At 46.6% G+C, this 27337-nt stretch overlaps 2 protein-coding genes across 4 annotated transcripts in view; one reads left to right on the forward strand and one right to left on the reverse strand.

Annotated features, from left to right (window-relative positions):
• Positions 1–3230, reverse strand: part of EIF2AK3 (eukaryotic translation initiation factor 2 alpha kinase 3) — a 166942-nt gene extending 163712 nt beyond the window's left edge. For both annotated transcript variants that reach the window (XM_054991013.1, XM_054991012.1), the window contains exon 1: positions 2837–3230. In XM_054991013.1, coding sequence (XP_054846988.1) covers positions 2837–3120 — 284 coding nt within the window. In that variant the 5' untranslated portion in view covers positions 3121–3230. The remainder of the gene's footprint in view (positions 1–2836) is intronic.
• Positions 3231–5851: 2621 nt separating this feature from the next.
• The window catches only part of RPIA (ribose 5-phosphate isomerase A), a 36913-nt gene continuing 15427 nt past the window's right edge, over positions 5852–27337 (forward strand). Inside the window, exons 1-5 of one of the 2 annotated variants that reach the window (XM_054991066.1) lie at positions 5852–5991; positions 7916–7976; positions 9786–9841; positions 13231–13290; positions 20216–20280. In XM_054991066.1, the coding sequence (XP_054847041.1) occupies positions 5905–5991; positions 7916–7976; positions 9786–9841; positions 13231–13290; positions 20216–20280 (329 nt within the window). In that variant the 5' untranslated portion in view covers positions 5852–5904. The remainder of the gene's footprint in view (positions 5992–7915; positions 7977–9785; positions 9842–13230; positions 13291–20215; positions 20281–27337) is intronic. The other variant, XM_054991067.1, reaches the window with a different exon arrangement.

Genomic DNA, 27337 nt, shown 5'->3' on the forward strand with positions numbered 1-27337 from the left:
TGTACTTTATTCAACCCCCTACTGCTGTTTATTTTAACCCCATGCACCATCTTCCAGGAACTGATACTGATCCATGTGTCACTAGCAGAGTATCCCCGTTTGCCTCGGCTGCAAAAAAGACCAGGGCCAAGATGGTTTCCTCAGAAAATTAACTTTCTTCATAACTGTCTTGGTCTCATCTTAGATGTTTATAATCGTACTGCATTTTAATACTGGTCTGAACAATTGGATTTATTAAGGTTCTATTTTAATTGTATTTTATTTTGTTATTCTAATAACTGCATTTTATACTTGTATGATAAATTCCTACGTTTACTGTTCTTAACTTTTGTACTGTGTCAGCCTTTGGCCACATACAATTAAACCCCTTGACTACTTATTATCAAATCATCTATAACCTCGCAGGAGTTTCAGAAGTTTTTACTTTATCTTACTTTCATATTTCATGCATATTTCCATCCAGGGTGGATACAATTAAATGATTTTTTAAAAATAAAAAATGGATTAAAAAATTTTAATTGGATTTTTTTAATAAAATGTTTTTGAGAAGAGATCTATCTAAAGACAGTTTTCTATTTAAGACACATTATAGTCCAAAGGTCATTCATCATGAAATGAGGATTAATTTTTAATTATGTAGCATGAGACTGTATATTCATGCAATGTTTAAATGTTTTGGTAAATAAATTCCATTAATCCATTTACAATATCATGCTCTTCCAGAGGCTTCTGTAAGATTATTGGGCAATTTTTCTATCTAGAAGTTATCACAGATGCTTGGTTTTACAGTTCTCAAAACTGTGAATCTATGTATACAGATATCACATGCCTCATCTTCACTGCAAAAATAAAAATATAGAGTTGAGAAAAAGACTTTATTCCCATTGTTTCTTTGCAAGTCTATGTGCACAGATTCAACCCCTTACCTCTTAAGTGCTAAGTTTCAAAAAATCCAATGAACAGAAGATTGTTGGAAGTGGAATAGATCTGCACAAGAAGCTAAGTGTGAGGAGGGAGGGACAAGCAGTAAAAACGAAAGTGAAACCTTTTGAGCAGAATACTCTATAAATCTTTCAATCTTTGTTTGTATAGCCTGAGGATTATCATATAATTCTTTCCCTGAAGGAAAAACCTATAGTTTGGGGATACTTTAATGAAGTTCCTCTACCTATGGGTAAGGCAGGGATGCATGCAAAATTCAAACAGTGCAAATAAAGACATGCAAGGCCTGGTGGCCCGAATGAAACGGTATCAAGAGAAGTGCTTGGGATTTCACTTTTTTAAAAAAAGGTATTTTGTTCAACCACATCAATTAACAAACACAGACGTTTAAGCAAATGGAATACAGCGGAGCATTGTATGGTATTAAGTGGAATACATTACAGTCTACCTGTGATAAAATAGGTTTTGTTCCTCCAACAATTTCTATAGCTAGAGAAGTATGACACATAATACCACAACAATATCAATTTAACCTGTTCTCACAGGCTAAGTCTAACATTACGGTCAAATCCTGATTGCACAGTTTCTAACTACTGGTGGTGTAATTCACAAAGCATATACTTTGGTCATGTTTAGTTATTTTGCCCTTTTGGGAGGAAGTTATTAATCATATTAATTGTGTAATTTGAGGATGTCAGTGCACTGTTAAACTACTTGCTCGTCTCTTGGATAGTCAGTAGAAATGGACCCTCCAAGCCCTCAGAGTTGCTAAAAGACTTATACTTTAACATTGGAAGGACAAAAGCCCCCCTCCTGTAAATTACTGGATTGATGAAAGGGGGGCTGATCTATAGTTTCAAAGCTTGGTGGTTTAGTGCTGTTGCACATGGAGGGAGGATTTCCAAACTGTCTCTAGGTTCCCTTGCCATTCCTTGACATTACCCAACAGATATCTTGATGCTGGCTGCTTGATTTTGGCAGCTGCCTGTACTGAGATGCGCTCTTTGGGAGGTTTCATCTGTGGTTATAAATATCTGATTCCATAGACCTTCTGTGTTCAGGTGCAGCAAAAGGGGGGGGGTCTCAAAGACCAGCAGATTATTAATTTATACTATTTATACATTTTTCTATATATTTATAGATTGAAGACATTATAAACTTATCAGCATTTGAACCTATCACATATAGAAGGCAAATGCGTGTGAACTTACATTTAGATATTTGCAATAATAATTTTTTAAAAGAGCCAGCTCAGGCTTATTCACCTCCCATGTAAGGGCTGCAAAAGCACCGTTATACTTTCCGGTAAGGTCAGATAAAGGCACACCAGCAGACGCACCCGGTGCATGTCTACCCCTGAACTGAATGGCATCTCCTGCGAAGTGTCCCTAATTTCAGCCTCAGCCTCGTTATTGCAGCGCTTTGACCATCCCACGCTTGCAGCTCGCCACCGCTCTCAGCAGAGATGCCCGTGCGGGCAGCAGGCCGTCCTAGGGGGCTGCAACCTGCACCAGGGAACTCGGCCGTGGCACGAAGCCTCCTCCGCCTGGGTCCGGGCTACCCTGGGTGCGCGCGGGTCGACGAACTCGCCCCAAGGCCTTTGCTGGAGGAGCAAGAGAAGCCGCTGCCGAAAAAAAACCACCACAAACCCCTTCGGCGTATCTGAAGAAGCGACCTGCGGCTCGCGACCACAAAGGGGCTACGGACAGGCTGGCGCGGCTTCCCGCGCTGGATCGGGCCAGGCGGATCCCGGCCGCGTCCCTCTCCGGGCGAGGCTCCTGCCGGGCGCTCCCCTCGGGCCCGCCAGCGAAAGCAACCGGGAAAGTCCCGCGGGCGCAAAACGCCCCCCGGCCCGCCCGACAGCCTCCGAGCCGCGACCCGCCCCGCGCCTCACCTGCCAACGCCGCCGCCAACGCCGCCGCCAACGCCGGGCGCTTCTTGGGCCTGCTCGGCCGAGGAGGCCGCCTGGGCCACGCCGCCGCCGCCCTCGTCGTCCTCCACCGTCACGTCGGCCGCCACGGGGAGCGCAGCAGCCGCGGCCCCGCCCGACAACAGCCCGCGCCCGGCCCGGCCCGCCTCGCCCGCCGCCCGCCGCGGGACGCAGAGCGGCAGGAGCAGCCAGAGCGCCAGCAGCGCAGCGAGGACAGGCCGGGCCCTCGGGCCGCGCGGCCCCGGCATGGGCGCCCCCCGCCGCCGCCTCCGCCCGTCCCGGCCGCGCCGGGTTAGCTCACCAGGGAGGGGGAAGCGCCGGTGGGGCCCGCGGACACCCGTGCGCCCGCGCCCGCGCCGCCGGCCTCTCCTCCCATTGGCCCGTTCGCAGGCCGCTCCGCTAGGATTGGGCGAGGGAGCTGAGGCCGCGGGCGGGCCGAGGGAGGTGCGCGTCCGCCTCTCACCCCAATCCGAGCACCGGCTTTCCTGTTCGGGCCCGCGATTGGGCCAGGGAGGCCCCGGGGGGGCGGGTCGAAGGGCGGGATTGGCTGCAGCCCGGGCTCGCCCCCCCAGCCGAACCTCTCCGGCGCGTCCTACGTGGCCGATGCTGAGTGCGGGGAGCGGCCCTTCCGGCGCCGGCGCCTAGCAACGGGCAGGCGGCGGGCGACGCTCGAGGCCCGGCTCTGGAGCCCCCTCGTCGCAGCCTTCGCCTCGGAGCGGCCTGCCTCGCATCCCTGCCCGGTCTCTTGCCCGCGGCGATGGGGCTGAGGGCTGCCGGGACGTCCGCGCCCGTTCGGCGTTCCGGAACAAAACCCCCTCCCGAGGGCCTGGGCAGACGCTCGAGAGCCGGGGTTCGCGAGGAAGTCAGAGACACTCTGCGCATGCCCAGAGAGAGCGTCTCCGTAACACGCATCAAAACAAAGCGGGTTGCGCTCCGTGATTAAAAACAGCCCCCGGGCTGAGTGGGCTTAGGCGGTCCTGCCTTCTGCTGGCGTCGCCGCTGCGGCCCAGCCAGTCCTCGGGCCAATTTTGCTTGGAAAGACCCGCAACGGCCTATTGTTTCCTGCCTGTTGTTCTCAGCGCTGTGGACATAAAAGGGGACAGAACCAAAAGAACCCCGAGAAAAGGAGCTGGGCAGGAGCCCCGAGAGCCGCCCCCCGGGGCCTCCCCCACACAGAGCCGGTCCTGAGTGCGTGTCATTATATCAGTTGGGGGCAGGGGTTAAGAGCGGCAGGACGAGAGGCGGGTTTGATTCCCCGCTGCTCCACTTGAAGCCGCCTGGGTGACCTTGGGGCAGTCACAGCTCTCTCAGAGCTCTCTCAGCCCCACCCACCTCACAGAGTGTGTTGTTGTGGGGATAATAATGGCATACTTTGTAAACTGCTCTGAGTGGGCATTAAGTTGTCCGGAAGGGTGGTATATAAATCGAATATTATTATTATTAAAGATGTCCTCAGCCCCTACCACACACGCCAAATAAAATGTAAAAATAGGTCACATAATTTGCTTTTAATTTTAAAAGTTCTTTACCTCTCCACGAGGCAAAACACATGCAAAAATGGTGCATCTTTCACATCTCTCCCCAAGTTTATTTAATAAAGGATCCCAATTTTTTCACTGTTTATATAAGCTGCACCAATCAGCAGCTGACCTGAATGGCCACCAGTAAGACACTCCCAACCCCACTCCCCTAATCCTTCTCCCTGGACAGAAAAATCAGGAATTTACAAGTGGGGAACCAGTAAGGAGTTTTGTGGGGCGAATGAGGTGCCCCTATAGTTTCAAAGCTTGGTGGTTTAGTGCTGTTGCACATGGAGGGAGGATTTCCAAACTGTCTCTAGGTTCCCTTGCCATTCCTTGACATTACCCAACAGATATCTTGATGCTGGCTGCTTGATTTTGGCAGCTGCCTGTACTGAGATGCGCTCTTTTGGAGGTTTCATCTGTGGTTATAAATATCTGATTTCATAGACCTTCTGTGTTCAGGTGCAGCAAAAGGAAGGGGGGTGTCTTATGGCAACTCAAAGACCAGCAGATTTATTATTAATGTATACTCTTTATAGTCTGCCTTTCTTGCTGAGAGGGCAAACACAAACCATGACTAAAGTGTTTAATAAACATACAGTAAACAGCGCAATAATTGCAGAAACTTTAAAAGAAGCAGAAATCAGATACAGAGCTGAGTAGGGGCTCCTGCAGGTGCCACCCCGCACACCAGCAGCCCCTGCACGGGCTTTCTCTGCGGTGGCCCCTGCCCTGTGGAATGGCCTGCCTGAGGAAGTCAGGAGCCACCCCACCCTCCTGGCTTTCCACAAACGATGCAAAACCGAATTATTCCAAAAGGCTTTTTACTCAGAGCGGAGGGCTGCATCGTAGGGAAGGGGGGCTCAGATGCCCCGTTAATGAGTTAGGAACCAGAGAGCAGTCACCACTATGCACTGGATTCCCGCTAATGTCTGGGCGAACCCAGAAAGCGTCCTGATATTAACTGCGCTAATCGCACCTTGAGGCTCAGTGAGAAAGGCGGACTATAATGACATAAATAACAATGAATAGATAGAATGCTAGAAGAGCACGTAAGCAAACGGGCAGGAGACGTTGCAGGAGGCCGAACTACACAGCGGCAGCGCGCATTGCGTCGCCCTTCAGGCCTCTCCTCTGCGCAGGACGTTCCAGCTTTGCGCCGCGCCCCCTGTGGGCGGAGCCCTCGAGAGACCGACGCAGGCGCGCCGCGGAGCCGCCGACCGCCAGAGGCCACCGAGGGCGGAAGCTGCCCCGCCCTCTGCCCGGCGCGCGCGGCCCAGGGGGCGTCGGCCCCGACGTGACCGGCGGGGCGCAGGCGTCCTTCTCGTGCCCTCGTGGGGCGTGGGGCGAGGTGCATTCTGGGCGTTGTAGTTCCTTGGGCCGTGGCGGGGCGCCGTGGGGCCGGCCGCCGGCACTACAAGTCCCGTGAGGCACCGGATGGGGGTCGCGGGGGCGCTCGCCGCCTTGGGCAGGAAGGGGGCCGGCGCGCTTCTCCGGAGGGCGCGAGGCATGGCGCGGGCGGCGGGCGGCGGCGCGGCTCTGGCCGAGGAGGCGAAGCGGCTGGCCGCCTGGGCCGCCGTCGACACTCACGTGCGGGTGAGCCCGCAGGGGTCGCCTAGGCGGCGCAGGGCGGCCTCCCGGGGGCTCCCGCGGCGCGCCAGGCGTCGGCTTCGGTCTCTCCCACCGAGATCGGCCGGACGGGAGGCCTTCGGGGGGGGGGGCGGACAGCGGCGCGGCGCACGAGGGCCCCGCGCCCCGGGCAGGGGGGGCGGCGGCAGCAGCAAGCAGCAGCAGCCCCGTCTTCCGTGGAGGCGGCCCCGCCCGCCCCGCCCGCCCCGCCCTGAGGAGAGAGACCCGAAGGCCGGGCTGCCGCGCGTGGGAAGCGGAACGGCCTTGCCGCGGGGTCGTCCCGTTCGCCCTTTCGCACTGCGACCGCGTTGGCAGGCTGGCCTGAGCGTGCGTGGCGGGGCCCGGGCCCCCAGCGAGCTGCCGTGGCAAAGCCAGGATTCGAACCGGGATCTCCCGGCTCCTAGTCCAGCAATCTAAACACTGTGCCGCGCTCGCACTTTCAGATGTCAGGAATACTGAAAAAAACTACTTTTTTATGTGTTGCATGTGCTCGCTAAAGTAACAAGGGTAGCGTTGTTACAGATTTTCTTGAGTACAAATAGTTATTATTATTTATAGTCCACCTTTCTCACTGAGATCCAAGGCAGTTTAAAACAGTGCAAGTGAAAATGCAATATAATCGATAGCTAGGACATTAACTGAGCAAAGTATAATAGCAAAGAACAGGAATACAGGGATATTCAGGGATACAGATAGAGTAGGGAATGGTAGCTGGAAAATATTAAACAAGCATAAAGCCAAGCACAGGGATGAAATCTCTCTGAGACAAAACATGTTTAGCAACAAATAAACTCTCTAGTCCGTGCAGGTCTACATCAGCAGACAATACCTAATGTGGCATAGTGTTTAGTCCCCGTCCTAACCAAGGCATCTCTCTCAGCTATTTCTTATGACACGGCCCTATAATCTGGGTAGAAAGCGCTCCTGAATAATTAAGTTTTGCATAGTTCGCAGAAAGCCAGGAGGGTGGGAGCTTTCAGGCAGGCTGTTCCATAAGGTGGGGGCTACCACAGGGAAAGCTCGTGGGCAGGCAGCTGTTGGTATCTGCAAAAGACCAGATGAGCAAAGCTGCTGTGGCGAAACAGAGGGAGAGGTGGTTGCACAGATATGAGGGACCAAGGTTATGACGGGTGTTGAATGTAATCATGACATTGAATTGAGCCTGGTAACTGATGGGGAGCCCGTGGAGTGACTGCAGTAGGGGGGATGATACGCATGCTCTGTCTAGCTCCTGGGAATAAATGAGCTGCAGTGTTCTGCACCAACTAAAGTCTCGAAGGGGGGAGACCTATATAGAGTGCATTACAGCAATCTAGTCTCAATGTTACTGTGGCATGAATTGAGGTGGCTAGGTCAGCCATCTCGATATAGGAGGCCATCTTCCAGGCTAGTCTTGAGTTGTAAGAAGGCCTTTTGCAGCTGTGTTTGCTTGCTTCTCTAGCAGCAGTGCTGGATTTAGTATAACCCCTAGCTCTTGAGTCAGCCAGGGTCAACCGAATAATAATTATAATAATACTCAATTTATATACTACCCTTCAGGACAACTTAACACCCACTCAGAGTAGTTTACAAAGTATGTTGTTATTATCCCCACAGTTCGTTCAAAGATCGGAAGCACAATTTTTGTCAGCATCTCTGCTTTTCCAACCAGCCTCAGTTCCATCTTGTCTGGGTTCACTTTCAATTTGTTCACTTTCAGCCAGTTGACAACAACTGTCAAGCAGTGACTTACTAGGGGATTTTAATAGTGAGAAATAGAGCTGGGTATCATCTCCATATTGATGGCATCCAACTCCATAGCTACGAATGTGTTCTCCTAAACGCTTTACACAGAGGTTGAATAATGCAAAATGCTGACACGACTCTTCCCTGCCGCCCTTTCAATCTGTAGAATAATCAAATCCTTGGAATTGGAAGTGGCTCTACAGTAGTCCATGCTGTACAACGACTGGGTATGTATTTATGTAGTTTATTCTGTTGGAAATAATGTTCTTGCCCAGGCTGCTTGGCTTGGTTCATGTTAATTTCTGTATATGGAGAGGCAATGGGTTGGATCCAACACATCCTTTTCCGTACCCCCCCCCTCTTTCAGCAGATTGACTCCTTCCCTGTGTTCTTCATGGGAGACCCCCCTAGGAGCAGTATGTCAGGAGGCATTTGAAGCTGTAGCAGGAGCGGGTAAAGGGACAAGTCACGCTGGGCCGGTTCACTGGAGGGTTTTGGAAGGTTCAAGCCGGTACGTGGGGGGGGGGGGTGGCTAGGCTCGTACAAATCTTGCCAATGGACATCTGCAAATGGGACATATGACTGTGAAGTCAAACATGCAAACCCAAAACCACGTAGCCACTCCCTAGATGCTGCACAGGTTAAGGACGGTAGACTTTGAGCTTTCCGGCCGTAGGCTCAACGTGTTACGTCTGCTTCCAGTTATATCCAACCTGGCAGGCCCAGCGAGGGACCAGGTCCATGCCACCCTTCTATCAAATGACATATAAAGTAGTGATTAAGTTTTCATGAAATATCGAAGCTGTTAGAGGGGAAGAGTTTGGGGGGGGGTTAATGTTTCCAACTCTTACAATCTTAACCAAACTTATAAGGATGTAACAACATATACAGTTGTGCTTTTTGGCATATGTACAAACATTTAAAGGGTATATACCCTGGTCTTGTTGAAACAAGGCTGCAAATTTATCCATTAGCACAGAAAAAAGAGGGTCTGAAGCAATAAAAATGTATTTTGCCTCTTCCCACTTTCCCCGTGCTTAATGTTGCACAAGAGACCCGTGTTACCCTTCTGACCAATCCTTGAACACTGAAGGAGAAGAAAAATGGCGGTCCAGATTTTGTGGGACTCCTGGAGAGAGCTGTATCTCAAGAAGTATTAGTAGGAGTTCAGCAGAAGGCTTGTAACTGAATAACTGAATAACTTCTTTTGCACCTGGGAAATTTCACCTGGGAAATTTCACAGCCAGAAAAACTGTTTTTATGCAGTAGAAACTGCAAACACAGGCTTCTTAACATTGCCTGACTAACTTTTGGACATCGCCTAACTAACTGTTAATGACCTTTCTTCCTGGTTGTGTTACATGTACTTTGTTTATGTGTTTTGTTGAATTATTTTATGTATAGTTTAAAATCTTGTTGAAATGTTTTGATGTTTGCTGCCTTGGGGACCTGGTGTTTCCTTTATACTTAATGCTTTTTATTAGATGCAAGCAGAGTGAAGCAGAGTAGCTTGGATACTTTTAAAATAGACCGAACAGAGAGAGTCTCTCTACACAAGACATCTTGTACAAGATGCTCAAGTGCAAGGAGATGCAGTGTTAGCCGGGAAGCATAGTTTTAAAAGTGGAGCAAAGGCTTTGAAGACAGAGCCAAAACCTGTCAATTTCACCTCTCTGCACAGAGCCAGCAGAGATCTCTTCTCAGAGGGGTTGTTAATTTCATCTTCTCCTCCCAGAAGAGGAGTTGAAATTGTCAGAGCCTTCAGGGAGGTGAAGATAAAATTAAATCCTCTGAGGAGCCTTCTTTTCTTGCTCTGTGTAGAGAGGTGAAATTGATCTCTGCTGGCTCTGTGTAGCGAGGTGGGGAAAAAGTCTAAACTATGCTTCCTGGCAAATACTCCATCTCCCTACCCTTGAGCATTCTTGTGTAAGATGTCTCATATCGAGAGACTGAGATGTATTGTAGATTTGTTCTGTACAATTAATGACTCAACAATGTGTGATTGTATGGTCAACCCAGGGATTTTCTTCCTGCAGCAGCAAGATCAAAGAAAGAGGATCTCCGCATTATTTGTATACCTACATCTTTTCAGGTATGCTTTTGACCCTCTCTTCTTAAAATGCAGATTAATATTTACATTCTATCGGTCTCTTAAAAATGACAGGGCAGATTACTAGTCTGTCAGTGCCTCAATTAAGATGGGTTTGTTAATGGACCTGTCCCAGGGCCAGTTCAGGAAGCACCTAATTAAAGTTCTGCATTCTATTTATTTGTTTATTTACGTGACTTATACCCCACCTTCCTCCTCAGTGGAGAACCAAAGTAGCTTACGTCTTTCTCCTTTCATTTATTTTATCTTCACAACAGCACTCTGAGAGAGGTTAGGCTGAGTGTGTGCTACTGGGCCAGGTTCACCCAGCAAGCTTCCATGGCTCGTAAAGCATAATATCTCAATAACAAAATGGTTCAGAAAGGTGCTTCTATCAAAAGAACGAGACTGTGAATTAGACCCTCCGCGGTCAATACCTACTGTCTGTTTGCTTTATGTATTATTCTACCCTCAAAGAAGAATATTTATTTTATAGTCCATCCTCCTTTTTTGCTGAGTCCCAAGATGGACTACGCTGTACCAGTCAACAAGATCAACAGCAAGGACATTCTACAACAATGGGTTGTAGAAGTTTGAGAACAGCATAGAACTGAACATAGGTTAAACAAAGCAAAAATAATTAAACACGACATCTTTAATGACACAGAAACTACCTAGTAGAAGCGTATCTACATCAACTGTACCTAGTAGAATAGTCTACACTCCTGGTCCCTTTATCAAGACAGCTCAGTGAGCCATTTCTCACTGCACAGCTCTATTACGTGATTTAAAAAGCCCTCCTAAATTCAGTTTTGCATAGTTTGCGGAAAGTCAGAAAAGTAGTAACTTTCCTGACTTCCTCAGATAGGCCATTCCATAAGGTGGGGGTACCTCAGAGAAAGGGAGCTCTGTGGCACAGAGTGGTAAGCTGCAGTACCGCAGTCCAAGCTCTGTTCACAACCTGAGTTCGATCCTGAGGGAAGCTGGGTTCAAATAGCCGGCTCAAGGTTAACTCAGCCTTCCATCCTTCTGAGGTCGGTAAAATGAGTACCCAGGTTTCTGGGGGTAAAGTGTAGATGATCGGGGAAGGCAATGGCAAACCATCCTGTAAAAGTATACCAAGAAAACATCATGATGCAACGTCCCCCCATGGGTCAGTAATGACACGGTGCTTGCACAGGGTATTACCTTTACCTCAGAGAAAGCATTAGGGGTGTGGACAAAATTTGGGGGGGGGGGGGTAAAATCCAGATTCAGTATTCTGGTGTCCCCAAAAATTCAGAATTCTGGGAATAACAAACTGATTCTCCTATTGGGTTTGGCTGTATTAGAGGAATTTGGTTTAATTCAGCCATAATTCCCTATGAGAAAATCTATTCGAAGGGTTGTGGGGAAGTCATTTTTCAAACAAACGTCACCAAATTTGTAGTTAGCCAGACAGAACCAGTGTCATTCATAGCAGCCAGGCACTGGGTTCACCACAGAACAGGACCAAGCAGTATCCAGCCACAAGCACAAGGCATCCCCTTCCTTTGGTCTGCTGCTCTTGGGTTAAGTTGCAACAGTGACCCTTGCTTCAGTTTGTTTTGGGTCAAATGGATGTGATTCTCTGGTGTGATGTTGGTCCCCTTGCTTCACTTTGGTTCTGGGGGGACTCCTTCCCCTACCTTCAGTTTGGTTCTGTTCGGCTTTTTCTAGGATGAGCTCAGCTTGCATTTGAGAATGTGCCTTGGCCATGGTAGCCTTGCCCCAGTGGATTTCTGCAGTGGGAGTCAACTTTGAGTTTTTCTCCTTAGGAACAATGGAGAGGCCGAGGGCACATCTTTAGGGACCCATAGAAGTGGCCCTAGGGGTCCAATCTTCCTGAAATTTTGGGGTTTTCACTGACAATCAGGAGTAGATCCCCTTCGAATTTGGAGGAGTCTCTTGAAAACTGACACACACACACACACACACACACACACACACACACCCCAGAAGAAAGGCAGGAACTGCCGTTTCTTTGCAGAGAAACAGCAAAATAACAGCCAAGCTTGTTTACTGAATTTTATCAAATTAACTTTGGGCTTGAGTTCGGAATTTCGAAATGTATTGCCCATTTTGATCCAGGAAAGTTGAATTTTACTAAATCAGCAAAATTCAGCTTTCTCCCAAATTCCAGACCCAAACTGCAAACCCCCAGATCTGTAGATTTTGCCCAGCTGTAGGGTGGTATCTGCAGAAAACGCTGTTCAGATGAGCACAGCTGCTATGTTGGAACATGGAGAGAGAGTAGCAGTCCAGCGAATATGAGAGGCCAAGGCCATCGAGGGATTTTGTATGTGATCGTCAAAACCTTGAATCGAGTCCAGTAACGGATGGGTAACCAGTGGAGGGAATGTAGAATGGGAGTAATATGCATAATTCATCTAGCTTCGGATAATAAACAAGCAGCGGCGTTCTGCACCAGCTGGAGTCTCTGAGTTGACTTTGAGGGATGACCGACATAGAATACATTACTGTAGTCTAGTCTTGATGTTACCAGGTGACCAGATCAGTGGTGTAGGAGTAGAGGGGCCATCTTCCAGTCTGGCCTGAGTTGGGGAAAAGCCTTTTTTACAAGTGCAACCCCCAGTTTTCAGTCGAGTCTGCCAGAGTCAACTGAACCTCATCGAAGGTGGGAAGCACAATGTCCTTCCAGATCTCTGCCTTCCAAGGCACGGCAGTAAACTAGGACTCTGCTACCAGGTTCATTTGTTTCTCTTCCTTTTCCTGTGTTGCTTTTGATTTTTTTTAAACAGAAATGATTCTGCATCTCAACAGTAATAGAGCTCTCTATACAGTGCATGATTGGACATAAAATGGGCTTGTGCATGTGAAATCTACTAGATGACCATTAACCTTTGCTGCCTTTGCACATGTATCTTATTTTTTGCTTTCTGAGTGGAAGGGAAAAAATGACAACTTCAATCGGAAAACAAATTTTATTTAGACCTACACTCACAATAATGCTACCAGCATTAAATTGGGAACCAATTTAAAATGCTAAACGCTTTAATTTATTATCCTCTCCAAGTAAGATCAGATCAGACATTGGCCCTGTTTGTTGTGTCAGAACCCAGATAACTGATTTGGCATCACAGCTTAGTTGTATTGGTGCCACTGCTGTGAGGGTCAGCCCTTTTGCCCATGGAAGGTAATGGGTGCTTTCCTTACCTGTTGCAATATGGAAGAGATTAAGAAATTGAAGCCTCTTTTTCATTAACAGGAAAAAATAAATGCTTCTTGCTATCATTTTGCTTAGCATATTCTCACATATTGATTAAGAAAATAGATGCATCTCTGATTGTGGCTGAATTGATTTGTTTTTTCAGAGTTTGAGAAAGAATTCTCGTTTTTAATTTTCCCTGTAGGCACGCCAATTAATTCTGCAGAATGGCTTAACCTTAAGTGACCTGGAGCAGCACCCTGAGGTAAAGGGATTGGTTTTCTTTCTTGAATACTCTGCAGATCCCTCACAATGAAGTTGGAAAGGTTTTTTTAGTATAAAGAATGGTCTTAGTACCAATAGAAATAGATACTGATACAAATATTGCTGGAGTGGGTTGGGAAACTTTTTGACTTAGATTAAGTACAGCTCGTTAGCAGCAATTAATGCCTAATTCATAGTGACAACAGACTTGGCATAGTAGAACAATGGAGACTGCCTCTGACTGCAGTATGCAGGTACCCTCACTCCTGAACTAAATGCTACATGTGCATTCATTGGAGAACTCCTGTGAATGGAAACACTTAGTGTTTCCTGTGCTCCTGTGAATGGAAACACTTAGTGTTTCCTGTGCTTAGTGTTCCTGAGGTCTGTTGCTCATGTGATGTTGTTTATGGGGGTTAGGGGCACCCATGCAGATCCGGCACCATGGAAAATCATCACCCCAGATATGTAGAAAGCGTGCCAGAGAATAGGCTGTTGAGACCAAAAGGAATGCATGCCGTGCAACCCAGCTCTGCAGTACAAGGAGACCAAATGTGTAACTAATGGTTATAATTTAAAGGTATAATTGTATTACAGCAGTGGTACTCTGTGGTTTGTAATTGCCATGAGCCCAAAGAGCTGTTTGACTACTTAACTGTATGCCCTGCACACACACACCCCACCAAACACGGATGCTCCTTATGTATCTAGATTGGGGAGGCAGAGGGAAGCTCTTCTCAACTAAGTAAAATCTGGTCTTGAAAAGCGCTGCATTTATTCACAAGAAGAGAATATTTTACACAAGGGTTCCCCAAAAGTCCTCATGGGAGTTGGAGAAAGGGCTTTCCCCCTGAATGTTTTCAGGCCTTCACATCGCTATGCTGGTTCCTCCTGAAGGGTGTACCTGTTGTGTCCCAGGCTGGGTGCTGTTTGGGTGCTGGAGCCCCTTGTGCAGTGTCTGGGATCTCCACTTGACCCTCCAGACCCCGGCTGCCTCCCTTCATGAAGACTATGAGACGAGTGCTGCCTCTGTAGACAGCAGAAGTTTTGAGGTTGAAAAGGCTGCCGCTGGGCCTGCAGCTGCTTTGGGTTCATTTCCAGACCTTGCTGTGAGTGCTCATGTCTAGCAAAGAGTCATTCTGAATGACCTGAATCTGGAAACAGAAGGCCTTTTAGTATAAGCAACCAAAGCAACCTGACAACAGCACCGTTTCAAGCCTGCAGATTTGTTGAAAGGCAAGTGTGCCAGTTACGTCCAGAGGCACCCTTTTTTCCCTCCCACATGCCCCCCTTTGTGTTTGAACATCCAGCTCGAAGGAGAGTTCTGGAGTCCTTGAAAACTTCCACATGCCTTGGTGTTAATTTAGTTGATCTTGTTGCTGCTTGTTGTTTCTGAGTTTTGCTTCGGTTATGGGTTGTTAGTTGTCTTTCAAAGTAAGCACTTCTGGTTTTAGAAATCAACAACATTACAGCTGCTACTGCCTCTGAAACAAGTCCTGTGGGTATAATATTTAAGTTCTCGCCATGAAAACACTCAGTGCACAGCTGCACACTAAATGAATGCTTGGAATGTTCAGCCTGGCGAGGAGATGACTGAGAGGTGATAGGATAACCATCTTCAGGAACTTTTTTTTTTGAAAATTTTTTTATTTTTAATATCTAAAACAAAAACCTACAAAAAAACCCTACAAAAGTACTAGGGAAGGGGAAAAGGGAAAGAAGAGAGAAAAGGGGAAGGAGGGCTGGAAAAGGAGGGGAGGTTACATACAAACAATAAACACTACACTACAATGTTTTCCCTTCATACTGCCATAGTTAAAAATTTCATAAAGTAATGATGGAGTGGTAGACCTTGCAAAATACAAAATACAACCCATATTAAATTTTCTTCTCCCCCCCCCCCGGGCCTCGGACGCAGTTCTCTCTGAGCAGCTACAGCCACTGTGCTCACTGCCTCCCCCCTCCCTTCAGGCTTCGAGTCTTCTTCATTTTGCATGGTATCTTGCCCGAATTCTTGATTTTTGTCCACAAAATCCCTTAGCTGATCCTCTGAGTTTATCTTGTAGGCTTGATCTTTATAATTAAACCAAATTCCTTCCGGAAATAGCCATTTATACTTTATCCCTCGTTCCCTCAGGAGAGCTGCGAGCTTTTTGTACTTAAATCTTCTTTTCCGAACTAGAAATGGAACGTCCTTCAGTATCTTGACTTTATTTCCCAGAAAGTCTAAGTCCGCATTATATGAGTTAAATAGGATAGTGTCTCGGACCTTCCTAGATGAAAACTCAATAAAAATCTCGTGAGGCAGCTGCCGCTTCATTGCATATTTTGAGGAAGCCCGACGGACTTCCAAAATGGCGCTTTTTACCTCTTCCTTAGTTGCCCTCGTGGGTGACGCCAATAATTCCGAGGCAAGCTCCCTTAGATCCTCGTTTTCCTCCTCTTTAACATTCTGGAGACGCAAAACAGTCTGTTCGTTCCACTTGCAGCCCGATCAGCTGGTTTTCCACCAGCTTCAGCTCCTTGTTCGTTGCTCTCATGAGTGACGCATTTTCCCGAGCAGACTTCTCTGCCCCCCCCCACTGCTTCCTTAATGGCTTCCACATCGCTCTCAATTAAGCCCACCCTTTGATCTGTTTCATTCAGCTTGTCAACAAAGGGTTTTATGGCTTTGATGACCGACCTTTTCACCAATTCCTCGAGCGACTCCGCTTTTCCCTGCAGGGCAGCCGAAATTGACTTGCCCAAAGCGGGACTCTGCTTTTTTGCTGCCATTTTAGGGGGGGGGACCGCCAACCTTCTGAAACTCAGCGAGGGGGAAGAAATCCGAGTCTTCTTAACTTCAGATCCCACCACTCCTTCGCATACGCTTGTAATAACAGAAGGGATTCGCTTACTTACAGGCTTCCGCCTAGTCCTGTTCTTTGCCGTTTTCTGTGGCCCGGCAGCACGCAAGGTGCCGCGCACGTCTGCCGGCCTTCATGGGGACAAACGGGCAATTTACCCCCTGCCTCGATTTGCCAGAGGGCTCTTCCCGTAGCGTCCCGGACCCTGACTCCCTCCCTGGGAGTCCTGGGGGCTAATCTTTGCAGATCAGCCGCCCAGTCAGGCTGCTCGGACGTTTCCTCTCGGACCTGCGAAGAGGAGCGTCCGACATGGCCGCGAAAACGAAAACGAATCCACCATCTTCAGGAACTTGAAGGGCTGTCATGTAGAGGATGGCGCGGAGTTGTTTTCCGCTGCCCCAGAAGCTCAGACCAGAACCAATGGCTTGAAATTAAATCAAAAGAGCTTTCAGCTAAACATCCAAAAGAACTTCCTGAGAGTTTGAGCAGGCCCTCAGTGGAACAGGCTTCCTCAGGAGGTGGTGGGATCTCCTTCTTTGGAGGCTTTCAAGCAGAGGCTAGATGGCCACCTGACAGCAATGCTGATTCTGTGAACCTGGGCAGATCGTGAAGGGGAGGGGCAGAATGGGTTACATCAGTGCTTAGTTTTTGTGGCCCTTCTTACATGCCCAGGGTAAGGCCGATCACCACCTTGAAGCCAGGCAGCAATTTTACCCAGGCCAGTTTGGATAGGGATCCTGGAGGTGTTTTGCCATCTTCTGGGCTTGGAGCAGGAGTCACTCTTCCTACCATCTGCCTTTCTCTTCCTTGCTCAAAAGAGAAGACAAGAAAAATGGCAAATGAGAGTAAAGAGCCCTGCTTCACCATCTCTGCTATAAGAAAAAGCATAGGGCAGATGTGGCCTAAGAATGGATAACTCTCCCCCCTGGAGGACAGTGATTTCCTTCTGCTCCCAACCCCCCTTCCTACACAACCACCAATATATGGGTGGGGAGTTCTGGGGAGAATGGTGTGGGATGCACCCAGGGTGGCGGTTGAGGCTCAGGAGGGTCCTGCACGGCTCCGCTGGCTGCTCTGTCAGTGGCCTGTGCTCGGGCATCTTCCCCCTGCACCTTGGCTGAGTCTGTGGCCGTGGACCCCATCTCTGGACTCTTGCAGTCAGGTAAGTTGGTTGCTGACAACTTACTTGTCAAGGCAGAATGGGTTACATCAGTGCTTAGTTCTTGTGGCCCTTCTTACATGCCTAGGGTAAGGCCGAACATCACCTTGGGGTCAGGTAGCAATTTTCCACAGGCCAGTTTGGATAGGGATCCTGGAGGTGTTTTGCCGTCTTCTGGGCTTGGAGCAGGAGTCACTGGGGCAGTCAGGAGGGGGGAGGTAGCTGTGAATTTCCTGCATTGTGCAGGGGGTTGGACTAGCTGACCCTCGAGCTCCCTTCCAACCTAATGATTCTTTGAAATGCCTAGTTGGGGAGGGGAGATGTACTACTTTTTATGTGGCTGCAGCTCCATATTCTGAAGCCCCAGGAGCCCCAGGAGTTCTTGATTGTACATTCCCTCTGTGTTGATTTAATACTTCCTGGAAGTTTAATGCCATGGAAACAAGGCAAAATCCATAAGCCATGTCCTCTGCTTGCTTTTAGAAATATTTAAAGAACTCCTCTCATCTCATTCACCTTTACAGTTCTGTTAGTTTAGCCACTGTTCCTCAGGAGGTGAGGTGCTGGAGATGAGAGCAAGCCAGTTGACCAAACCTACCTATAAGCACTTGCTCAAGTTTTCCGGTCATGTTCTATGACTGTTAATCCATTTATGGAATTTGCCCCTAAAGTCCAAAACTATCTTATATGACTTCAAGAGAGAGAACTTTACAAGAATGATGGGACTCATCAGAGGGAAGTTAAAAGGGCCAACGAAGAGAGTCATGTCTCTCCAGCATGCTTGGATGCTATTTAAAACCACACTAACTGAGACTCAGAATATATACCTCAAGTTAGGAAAGGTCCAAAAGGATGCCGCCGTGGTTAACAGCTCAAGTCAAGGAGGCCATGAAAAGCAAAAAGTTTTCTTTCAAAAAGAACAGGTTCTGTCAAGAAAAACTTAAGTTGTCAAATTAGCAAGCAAAGAAAGACTTTGAGGAGTGGGTTGCTAAAAACATCAAGAGAACCCTAACTTCCGCAAATGTATTAGAGGAATAGTAACACTGCCAGGGAGGCAGCCGGGCCGCTGGATGACAAAGGGACAAAGGATGGCTTAAGGAAGATGGCCGAGAAACTGAATGGGTTCTTTGTGTGTGTGTTCGCTGTGGACAATAGGAGGAGTAATGCGCCTAGTAAGAGCCGCTGCGTTGGGGAAGGGTGTCTGAAGAATGGGGTGAAATTGAGGTAATGAGAGGGGGAAGCTTTGGGACCACTACACATACTGGAAACTAGTAATTCTGCAGGTCCAGATGGCATAAACCGGAAGGCTCTTAAGAAACTCAAATATGACATGGCTGATCTAGTAACCAATGTATGAAATTTTTCACTAAAATTGGCCTCTGTGCCAGAGGACTAGAAAATGACAAATGTCACACCAGAATTACATACTTGGACGTCAAAAAGGCCTTGGACAAGGTCCATCAACAAAGACTCCCAAATATGCTTAACAGTCATGGGATAAGAGGATGGGTCCTCTTACGGATTCAAAATTGGTTAAACAGCAAGAAGCAGAGAATAGGAATAAATGGACATTTCTCACAATGGAGAAGAGCGAACAGTGGGGTCCCACAAAGATTGGAATTGCAGAAGATACCAAATTATTCAGAATAGCGACAACCAAAATGGACTTTGAAGAACTCTAGGAGTTTCTCTGTAAGTTGGGTAAGTGGGCAACAATATGGCAAATGTAGTTCAGGGTTGGTAAGTGCACAGTGCTGCACCTTGGAGCAAAAAATCCTGATTTTAAATATAAGCTGACGGGAACTGAAGGGGCGAGATCAATGTTGAAAGAGATCTTGAGGTTATAGCAGATAGTTAAGTGAAAGTGTCAGTTCAGTGTGCAGCTGAGGGGGGAAAGGCAGACTCCATGGTGTGCATTTTTAAGAAAAAGATTGAAAATAGAACAGCCAGTATTGTAATACTCGTGTAGAAATCTGCGGTGATGTCTCATTTGGAGTGCTCTGTGCAGTTCTGGACACAGCATCTCAGAAGGAAGACTGCAGAGCTGGAGGAAGCACAGAAGAGGGCAACCAAGATGATCACGGGATTGGAGTGGCTCTCCTATGGGGAGAGGCCTTGACTTTTCAGTTTAGAAAAACGCAACAGAAGGGGTGCATGTGAGAGGGTTATAAAATTGTGCATGGGGTGGATAAGGTGGCTAGAGGAAGGTTTTCTCCCTCTACTATAATATTACATCTCCGAGGTACCCAGTGAAATTGATGGGCAATAAATTCAGGGTAGACAGAAGGAAACATTTCATTGCTCAACTAGAGATTGATTTGCGGAATTTACTGCCAGTGGACATAGTGGTGGCCACAGCCATGAATGGCATTAATGAGGGATGAGACAGATTCATGGAGGATAGGTCCGTCAATGGCTACTAGCCATGATGATTAAAGAGAACTTCCATATTCAGAGGGCGTCGTGGTTAAGAGTGGCGGGGCTCTAATCTGGAGAACCAGGTTTGATTCCCCACTCCCCTCCACTTGAAGCCAGCTGGGTGTCCTTGGGTCAGTCACAGCTCTCTCAGAGCTCTCTCAGCCGCACCCACCTCACAGGGTGATTATTGTTGTGGGGCTAATAATGACACATTTTGTAAACCACTCTGAGTGGTCATTAAGTTGTCCTGAAGGGCAGTATGTAAATCGGTTGTTGTTATTATTATGTATAGCAGTGTTAGAATGCAAGATCAGGGGAAGGCTTGGGTACCTGTGCCTGTTGCTTGGCCCTCCAGAGTCACTGGTGGACTGCTATGTGAAAGAGGGGGGCTGGGCTAGACGGACTGCCGGTCTGATCCATCAGGGCTCTTCTCACGTTCCCATGTCCTCTGATTCTCCGTTCAAAGTAGCAAATGTTAATGAATCTGCTTTGTATGTGTGTAGCTGGATGTTGCCATTGATGGGGCTGACGAAGTTGACTCGGACCTCAATCTTATCAAAGGAGGAGGGTAAGAATAGAACCTTATTCCCTACAAGGAGGGCAAGTAAATAACTGTATAGATGTCCAATTGCATTAGCTTTTAATGTTGTAATCTGTTGGTGGACTAAATCTTTTAAGGCAAACTTTAATTGCTCACACTCGAGGTTAATGACATATTTGATCGTTTCTGAGGTCATTTTGATTCTGTTGGATCAGTCCTGGGTTCTCAGTCCTTCATCAGTCCCGAACGGGAGGCCGGGGGGGGAGGGGTGGCGATTCTTGTCCGAGAGTCTTTCTCCTTCAGGCCGCTCCCCATCCCAGAGATCTCCGGCATTGACAGTGTAGGTCTAGTGTGGGGTGCCGAGGAAAGTTTGGCCATCTGTGTGGTGTACCGGCCGCCCAGCGCACCAGCAGATGCCCTGCCACATCTGCTAGAGGTGGCGGCTGGATGGGCCTTGGAACACTCAAAACTGTTGGTATTGGGTGACTTCAACGTCCATGCTGACGATGACACCTCTAGTCGGGCTGTGGACCTGGTGTCCTCCATGGCTGCACTTGGACTTTCCCAGATTGTTTCGGCCCCTACACATCAAGCAGGCCACACGCTGGATTTGATCTTTGGGGTGGGGGTGGATGTGGTGCTAGAAACAACTGAGTTGGTGCCATGGTCAGACCACGTGGTCCTGAAGGCTCGGCTGGATATCCCACCTCCCCCCTGCAAGGGCAGTGAGCTTATTTATGCTCGTCTGCGGAGACTTATGGATCCAATTGGTTTCCAGAATGCTCTGCGGAATCTGATGCTCCCTGGTGGCTCATTGGATGAGCTGGTGGAAGACTGGCAAGTCCGTCTTTCCGAAGCCATCAATGAAATCGCCCCCCATTGCCCTCTCCGCCCCCGTACCAAACTAGCTCCCTGGTATACAGAGGAGCTACGTCGGAAGAAGCGGGAGCTGAGACGGCTAGAATGAGTGTGGTGGCGAACTCGTGACGAAGAGGCAAGAGCATCTTATAGGACGTTTATGAAGGCCTATGAGATGGCAGTGAAGGCTACAAAGAAAGAGTTCTATGCAGCCTCCATTGCATCAGCTAGCTCACGCCCAGCAAAACTGTTTAATGTGGTTCGGTCTCTGGTCTCCTTATCGGGAGGGGAGGGGACCGTCAAAATTTAAATTCGGATATTAGCTGTGAGGCTTTTGGGAGCTTTTTTGCTGATAAAATCTTGTCTCTCCGCCATGATCTCCCAGCCACAGTTGATACAGTGTGCGAACTGGAGGCCCCTTGGCCGCCTTCTGGGATGATGTTAGACCATCTGTCTGAGGAAACTAAGGCCCGGCAGGATTTGTTATCTTTCCGCCGGGCCTGCAAGACGGAGATGTTCCACCGGGCATTTGGTGGGGGCTAGGCTGTCCTCTCGCTGGCCATACCACTGAAGACCTTCCACCACCCATGCAGGACAATGCTGCATTTTAATATTTAATATTCCACACCCGCCAATTTTAATGGTTTTTTATACGATGTTTTAATGTTTTTATAATGTTTTTACTGTTTTTAATTTGTTGTCAAACCGCCCTGAGCCCATCTGAGGGGGAGGGCGGTCTAAAAATGTAAGTAAGTAAGTAAGTAAGTAAGTAAGTAAATAAATAAATAAATAAATAAATAAATAAATAAATAAATAAATAAATAAATAAATAATCCCTGAAAAGGGAATTTTTAAAAAAAGAATCTGACAGATTCTTTGGCAGACTGTCTTGGTGCCTAGAGAAGCTGTCATAACACACCCTAGACAACTAGAAGTGGATCAGTCAAAACTAGAAGTGGGATTGTTTCAAGGCATCAAGGCACTTTGTTCAAAAGAAGAGTCTAAAATTCTAGAGGGCCATTGGGGACTGGCATAGGAACTCCAATCCAAAGGTTTATTACGGTCACAAGACCAGCTAAGTGAAGTACAGATAAAAAGATCAGTTTTTAAATACTTAAAATAGGTAAATACATAAAAGATAAAATCATTTTTTATATATAAATATATATAACAGTAAAACTCACTCACTTCGTTAATTCACTTCCCAGCAATTGACGTTTCCTTCGTCAAGTGATTCCGCTTTCTGAGTACTATCTCACAGAATTTTGCAACTGCGTAAGATACAGTCCTCTGGCTATCCTCTAAAAGATACACCCGAAGCGTTTCAGGGCTAAAATCTGTATAATACTCTAAATCTATAGAGTAGTGTGGTAATTAATTGTATCCTTTCTCCTTGATAGAATTCACAGTGCAAAAGTATGTGTGTGATATTTTCAACTACTTTATCTGAACGGGGACAACAACGCTGCTGTAAAGGCAGACGGGAGAATCTCCCATACAAAACTGCAGAGGGGAATGGATCAAATCGTGCTCTAGAGAAGGCCCATCTACATCTTTTGTTTGTAATGTCTGAAAGATATGGGGATATGGTGTAACTCAGTCCTTTTTTAAAGCTCTTATAGCTTAGAGGAAGCATTGCCTCATCATTTTGGGACTCTATATTAATTAGTCTTTGGGTGATTAAAGCTTTTGCTTTGTTGAATCCCATATCAAACAGGGCTACCAGGTCCAAGCCAATCAATTTAATTTTATCAGCTATCTTTGAGCACCGTGTAGGAGAAGGGTCAGAAGCTAGCAACAAGGGAATTGAGCCCTTTGGCTCAAGATGAATTCTTAGCAAATAATAGATGGCATGTTCCCAGATTTTTAGTTCGACTCTGGGCAAGCCAGCTTCTTGCCTAAGAATGACATTAGGAGTACATCTAGGTGCATTAAACAGAGATGTGAGAAACGTAGATTGAACCGTTTCTGAGATCTTAACATTAGCAGTTAGTCCCATTTGTGATCTGTATAAGAGTTGCGCTAATGATTTTGTTTGGAATAGTTTCAGAGCCGCAGGTGTAAAGCCCGCCCCTTCTCCTCTGAAGAATCTCAGGGTGGCACTCGCACTCTTTTCTGCAGCATTTGCTGATGAAATCGTGTGGGCTTTGAAGTTAGCATTGAATGTAAAGATGACTCCTAGATATTGGAAAGTTTTAACTTGATCTATAGTGTTCCCATTTATTTCCCAGTTAGTTTTTTTTAAGTGTCTACTCAAACATATAATTTTGGATTTCGAGTAATTAATTGTCAGAAGCTCAGTATCACATTGATTGCTAAATTTTTTTATGGCACGTTTTAGACCAATTTGGGGGGGGGGGGGACAGGAGGACTGCGTCGTCAGCATACCTGAGAATTGGTACCTTCCTTCCTGCAAGACTCGGGGCACGGGCACTGAATCCATGTGTTTACACTGAATCCATGTGTTTGCACTGAATCCATGTGTTTGCACTGAATCCATGTGTTTGCACTGAATCCATGTGTTTACATAGATGCTGAATAAGAAGGGTGCTAATAAGCAACCTTGTCTAACGCCCTTCTGGACCAGGATCTTCTTAGACAGTTTGCCATCTTGTGCGCACCTTATCTGGAGTTCATTGCTCTCATGAAGCTTAATCATCAGGTATAACAATCTTTTATCAGTGGATGTATCTCCCAATTTTGCCCAGGGTCTTCCTCGAGAGATGGTATCAAAGCAGCCCTGAGGTCTATAAATGCTGCATATAAGTTTTTCTTGGGAGACGTTGCATGTTTGTGGATGAGATAATCCAGCATAGGAACTAGAAGCGATGCTTGAGTAGCTATGTCCCATCCTGCTATCTATAATGTGTCCAGGAACTCCAAAGCCCAGGTCAAGCTAAACAAAGAGAAGCGAATGAGTTTCACAGCCCCAGGTACTACTCCTTTCCCTAAGATATTTGAGTGATGTATACTATAAAGGCACGGAACAACTGCTCTTAGTAGCTCAGTAGTGAAACTCTATAAAATCTTCTATAAAATTCAAGGATTTCCTTACATCCTGTTAGTGGACAGCCTTGTTGCCGTACTTGAGCTAAAGTCCCAAACACCAAAAAAAACTCAGATAATAAGAAAAATGAACAATTGCATAAAGCCTCCAGCATGGAGTGGCAGCTTAGATGAAGTCTTACAGGAAAATCTGTACTCCAGACACCATCTCAACAAAATTGCCCAGTTTGCTGTTTTGATTGTAGTTAAAAACTAAAACAACAGCCCCGTGGCACCTTAAAGACTAGCAGTGTTTATTCCAGCATGAACTTTTGTGAGTCAGAGCTTACGTCTTCAGATGCTATAAAGAGGAAGTAATTTTCCACATTTTAACAGGGAAAATTATGAAGGGAGCAAGGGAAACAACTTGGGGCAAAGATGCAGATTTGATTCTTGGTGTAAAGGCAGTTGAGTTTCCTACATTTGGAGAAACTACAGGGGTCAGCAGCCCACCCAAAGCACAATGGATGAACTGATCAGACTGTTACACGTGACGGACGATAGGCGAGATCAGAGGTTCCAGCCTCTCTAGCAGGGTGCAGATAAACAAAAGTGTAATAAAGCAGCTAAGCAAGAGTTAATTGAGGAAGAAGCTGTCCGAAGCATATGGAAACTGACACTGATAAAAGAGTTATAGTAGGTTACAACATCTTAATAGCAGCCAGTTATGGTTTCTGATAGGTGTGTTCTGTTGAGCTATTACAAATTATGATGAGTAAAGAAATCCAAGTCTCAGTTTAAGCCAGGATGGCACATATGTTCAGGTTCCAGTTTTTCAGGGCTTTTGCGTTAGATATTCTTTGATGGTTTTTTGGGGGGGGGGGGCGGGTAGAACAGTGACTTTCAGATCTACAACAGTATGTCTAAGAAGTTTAAAATATTTTCTTACTGCTTTCTAAATGTTGTGATTTTTCAGGTCAGATTTGTGGTCATTGATTTTTTTAATGTAGGGGCTGACACAGCTGTCCGGTGTGGATAGTAGATGTGCATTCTTGGCACATGATAGCATATATTAAACTAGATGATGTGCAAGTATGAGCCAAAGATGGTGTAGCTGATGTTGTTAGGTCCCGTTGTGGGTTCCAGTCTAGGCTGCACTATTCCACTGAGTCATCAGAAATAACATGTTAAACCATCTTGTATCTGTAAAACTCAATTGACTATCTCGCCCGTTCTTGGGAATTCACTGGGACCAGAGGTGAAATTAAGGCCTTTCAGTTCACAGTAAAAAGACAAGTATGCAAGACATGCAGATGCATTTCCAAGCTCATTGGGCAGCATTAATCCCTGCGACTCCTGTCTGCTTTACCATTTGTATGTGCAGGGGTATATTTCTGTTCCATCCATCTGTACTCTACAGTCCAACCCGAAAACATCACAAGTTTTTCAGTCTCTGAAATCTGTTGGGAAGTCATAACTTCACCCCAAATCCACTTTTGTGAGGTGGATTGAGAACTGCATTTTCCTAGCATTTGAAACATTCTGCCTGTGTTCCCTGGAATGTTCCCATCCTCTTCATCAGCATCAGATGCATCTCTGCCTCTGAGCCTGAACATTTCTCAGGAGTGCTTCTCCTGGGCAGGTGCGCAGTCATTCATATTCATGTCCATCCGTCCTTGGAAGTGGTCTTCTGCCTGTAGATGCAGGAGCTTTGTTCCTAACACCAGGTGCAGTGAGGTGACCGACCCTGGGACGAAAGTGCTACAAGATACTCCTCTCTTAGGCAACTTTCTCCACGGAACGGGGTGGGGGTGGAGGGGAGCGACACTGGACTCATTCTTTTGGGTGGCCAGAGGGAATCCCCAGCCAGCTCTTTTAGGACTTTTTTGCTATCAGAGTCACTTTGGAAGGTCCTCTGACTCCCAATCATATTGTGATTTGAGTCCTGGAAATAGCTCTATTTTTTTTGTTCAAACTGAAATGCAAGTCTTCTGAAGTTTTTTATTTTTTAAAGGAAAATGCTTCTAAAATAGTGGTTAATCCTGTCCACAAAAGGCTTCTTATATTTCTGCTTCAGAATAGAATTTTATGTATTTGCATGAATTTGTGAAGATAATTCTCCCTCCTAGAGATGTTGGCTGCAGTCCTGCATACAGTTGGACTGCCTGTGAAGTACGGAAGTCAAAGGGAGGGGGGAGCCTCCTGGGGGGGGAGCGGAGTGCCGCCCAGGTGTTTCTGCCTTCAGACTGCCTTCCCATCCCTTGGCGGATGCTCCTCTCACCTGTCCTGATGCTGGGAAATGGTCGGAATCAAAGCAGAAGGCTTCAGAAGTGGCCAGTAGTGTTTATATTATTATTGTATTATAATACAAAGTATTAAATATGTTCAAATAATTTACAGGTTATCATAAAAGCTTAATAGAGAGTTAATATTCACCATGTTACCACAAAATTGAAATATTTGTTTAAAACATTTATTAGCTGCCTTTCTGCTTTGCAGGAATTCAAGGCAGCTTACGTGATAAATAAAAGAGCAATAATAAAAATGAAAATACACAACCCCCCCCACCGAATTTAAAAAGAAAGTTTAAGATTGTCAGTAACTAGATAAAACTAAGTTAATAAAAACCAGTCCTAAATCACAGTGGCTGTTTTCACACTACTTACCTGCTCCAGGAACGTTGTGAAACATCGCACAAAAAACACGGAACATAGCATCTTCTTGCGAGAGTTTTGCACAATGTCGCGCAAAACTCTTGCGAGAAGACTATCTTCTGCGTTTTTTGCGTGATGTTTCGCAACGTTCCAGGAGCAGGTAAGTAGTGTGAAAGCGGCCAGTGACTTCAGCTGTCTCCCAAAGATAAAGTGAGTAAATATCAAGTTAGCTTAAATTAATTGTGCATGACTCATTAGACTGTGCCTAACTAGGATTCCATTAGAATCTTGTTTGCAATAACCATCTAGCCTTACTGAAAACCAAACGAATATTCGCAAGAGGAATATTCACAAAATGGTACATTCACTAATAAATCATTTATAGTGAAGCTGATGTGCGTTTCAGCATTGCTTCAGCTCTGATCTCTGCTTGCTTTCAAATCTCCAAAAAAAGACATTGTGAAACCTTACTAAGCAAAATACACCAAGTTCTGTAAATACTAAATTCTATTAAAGTGCTAGTGCATTATCAATGTTCCATGAAGAACATTTTCAGTTCCTATGTTCTATGCACAAACAACTGGTTA

The sequence above is a fragment of the Eublepharis macularius genome, chromosome 11 (genome assembly GCF_028583425.1).
Source record: "Eublepharis macularius isolate TG4126 chromosome 11, MPM_Emac_v1.0, whole genome shotgun sequence".
In the NCBI taxonomy this organism is placed as follows: domain Eukaryota; kingdom Metazoa; phylum Chordata; class Lepidosauria; order Squamata; family Eublepharidae; genus Eublepharis; species Eublepharis macularius.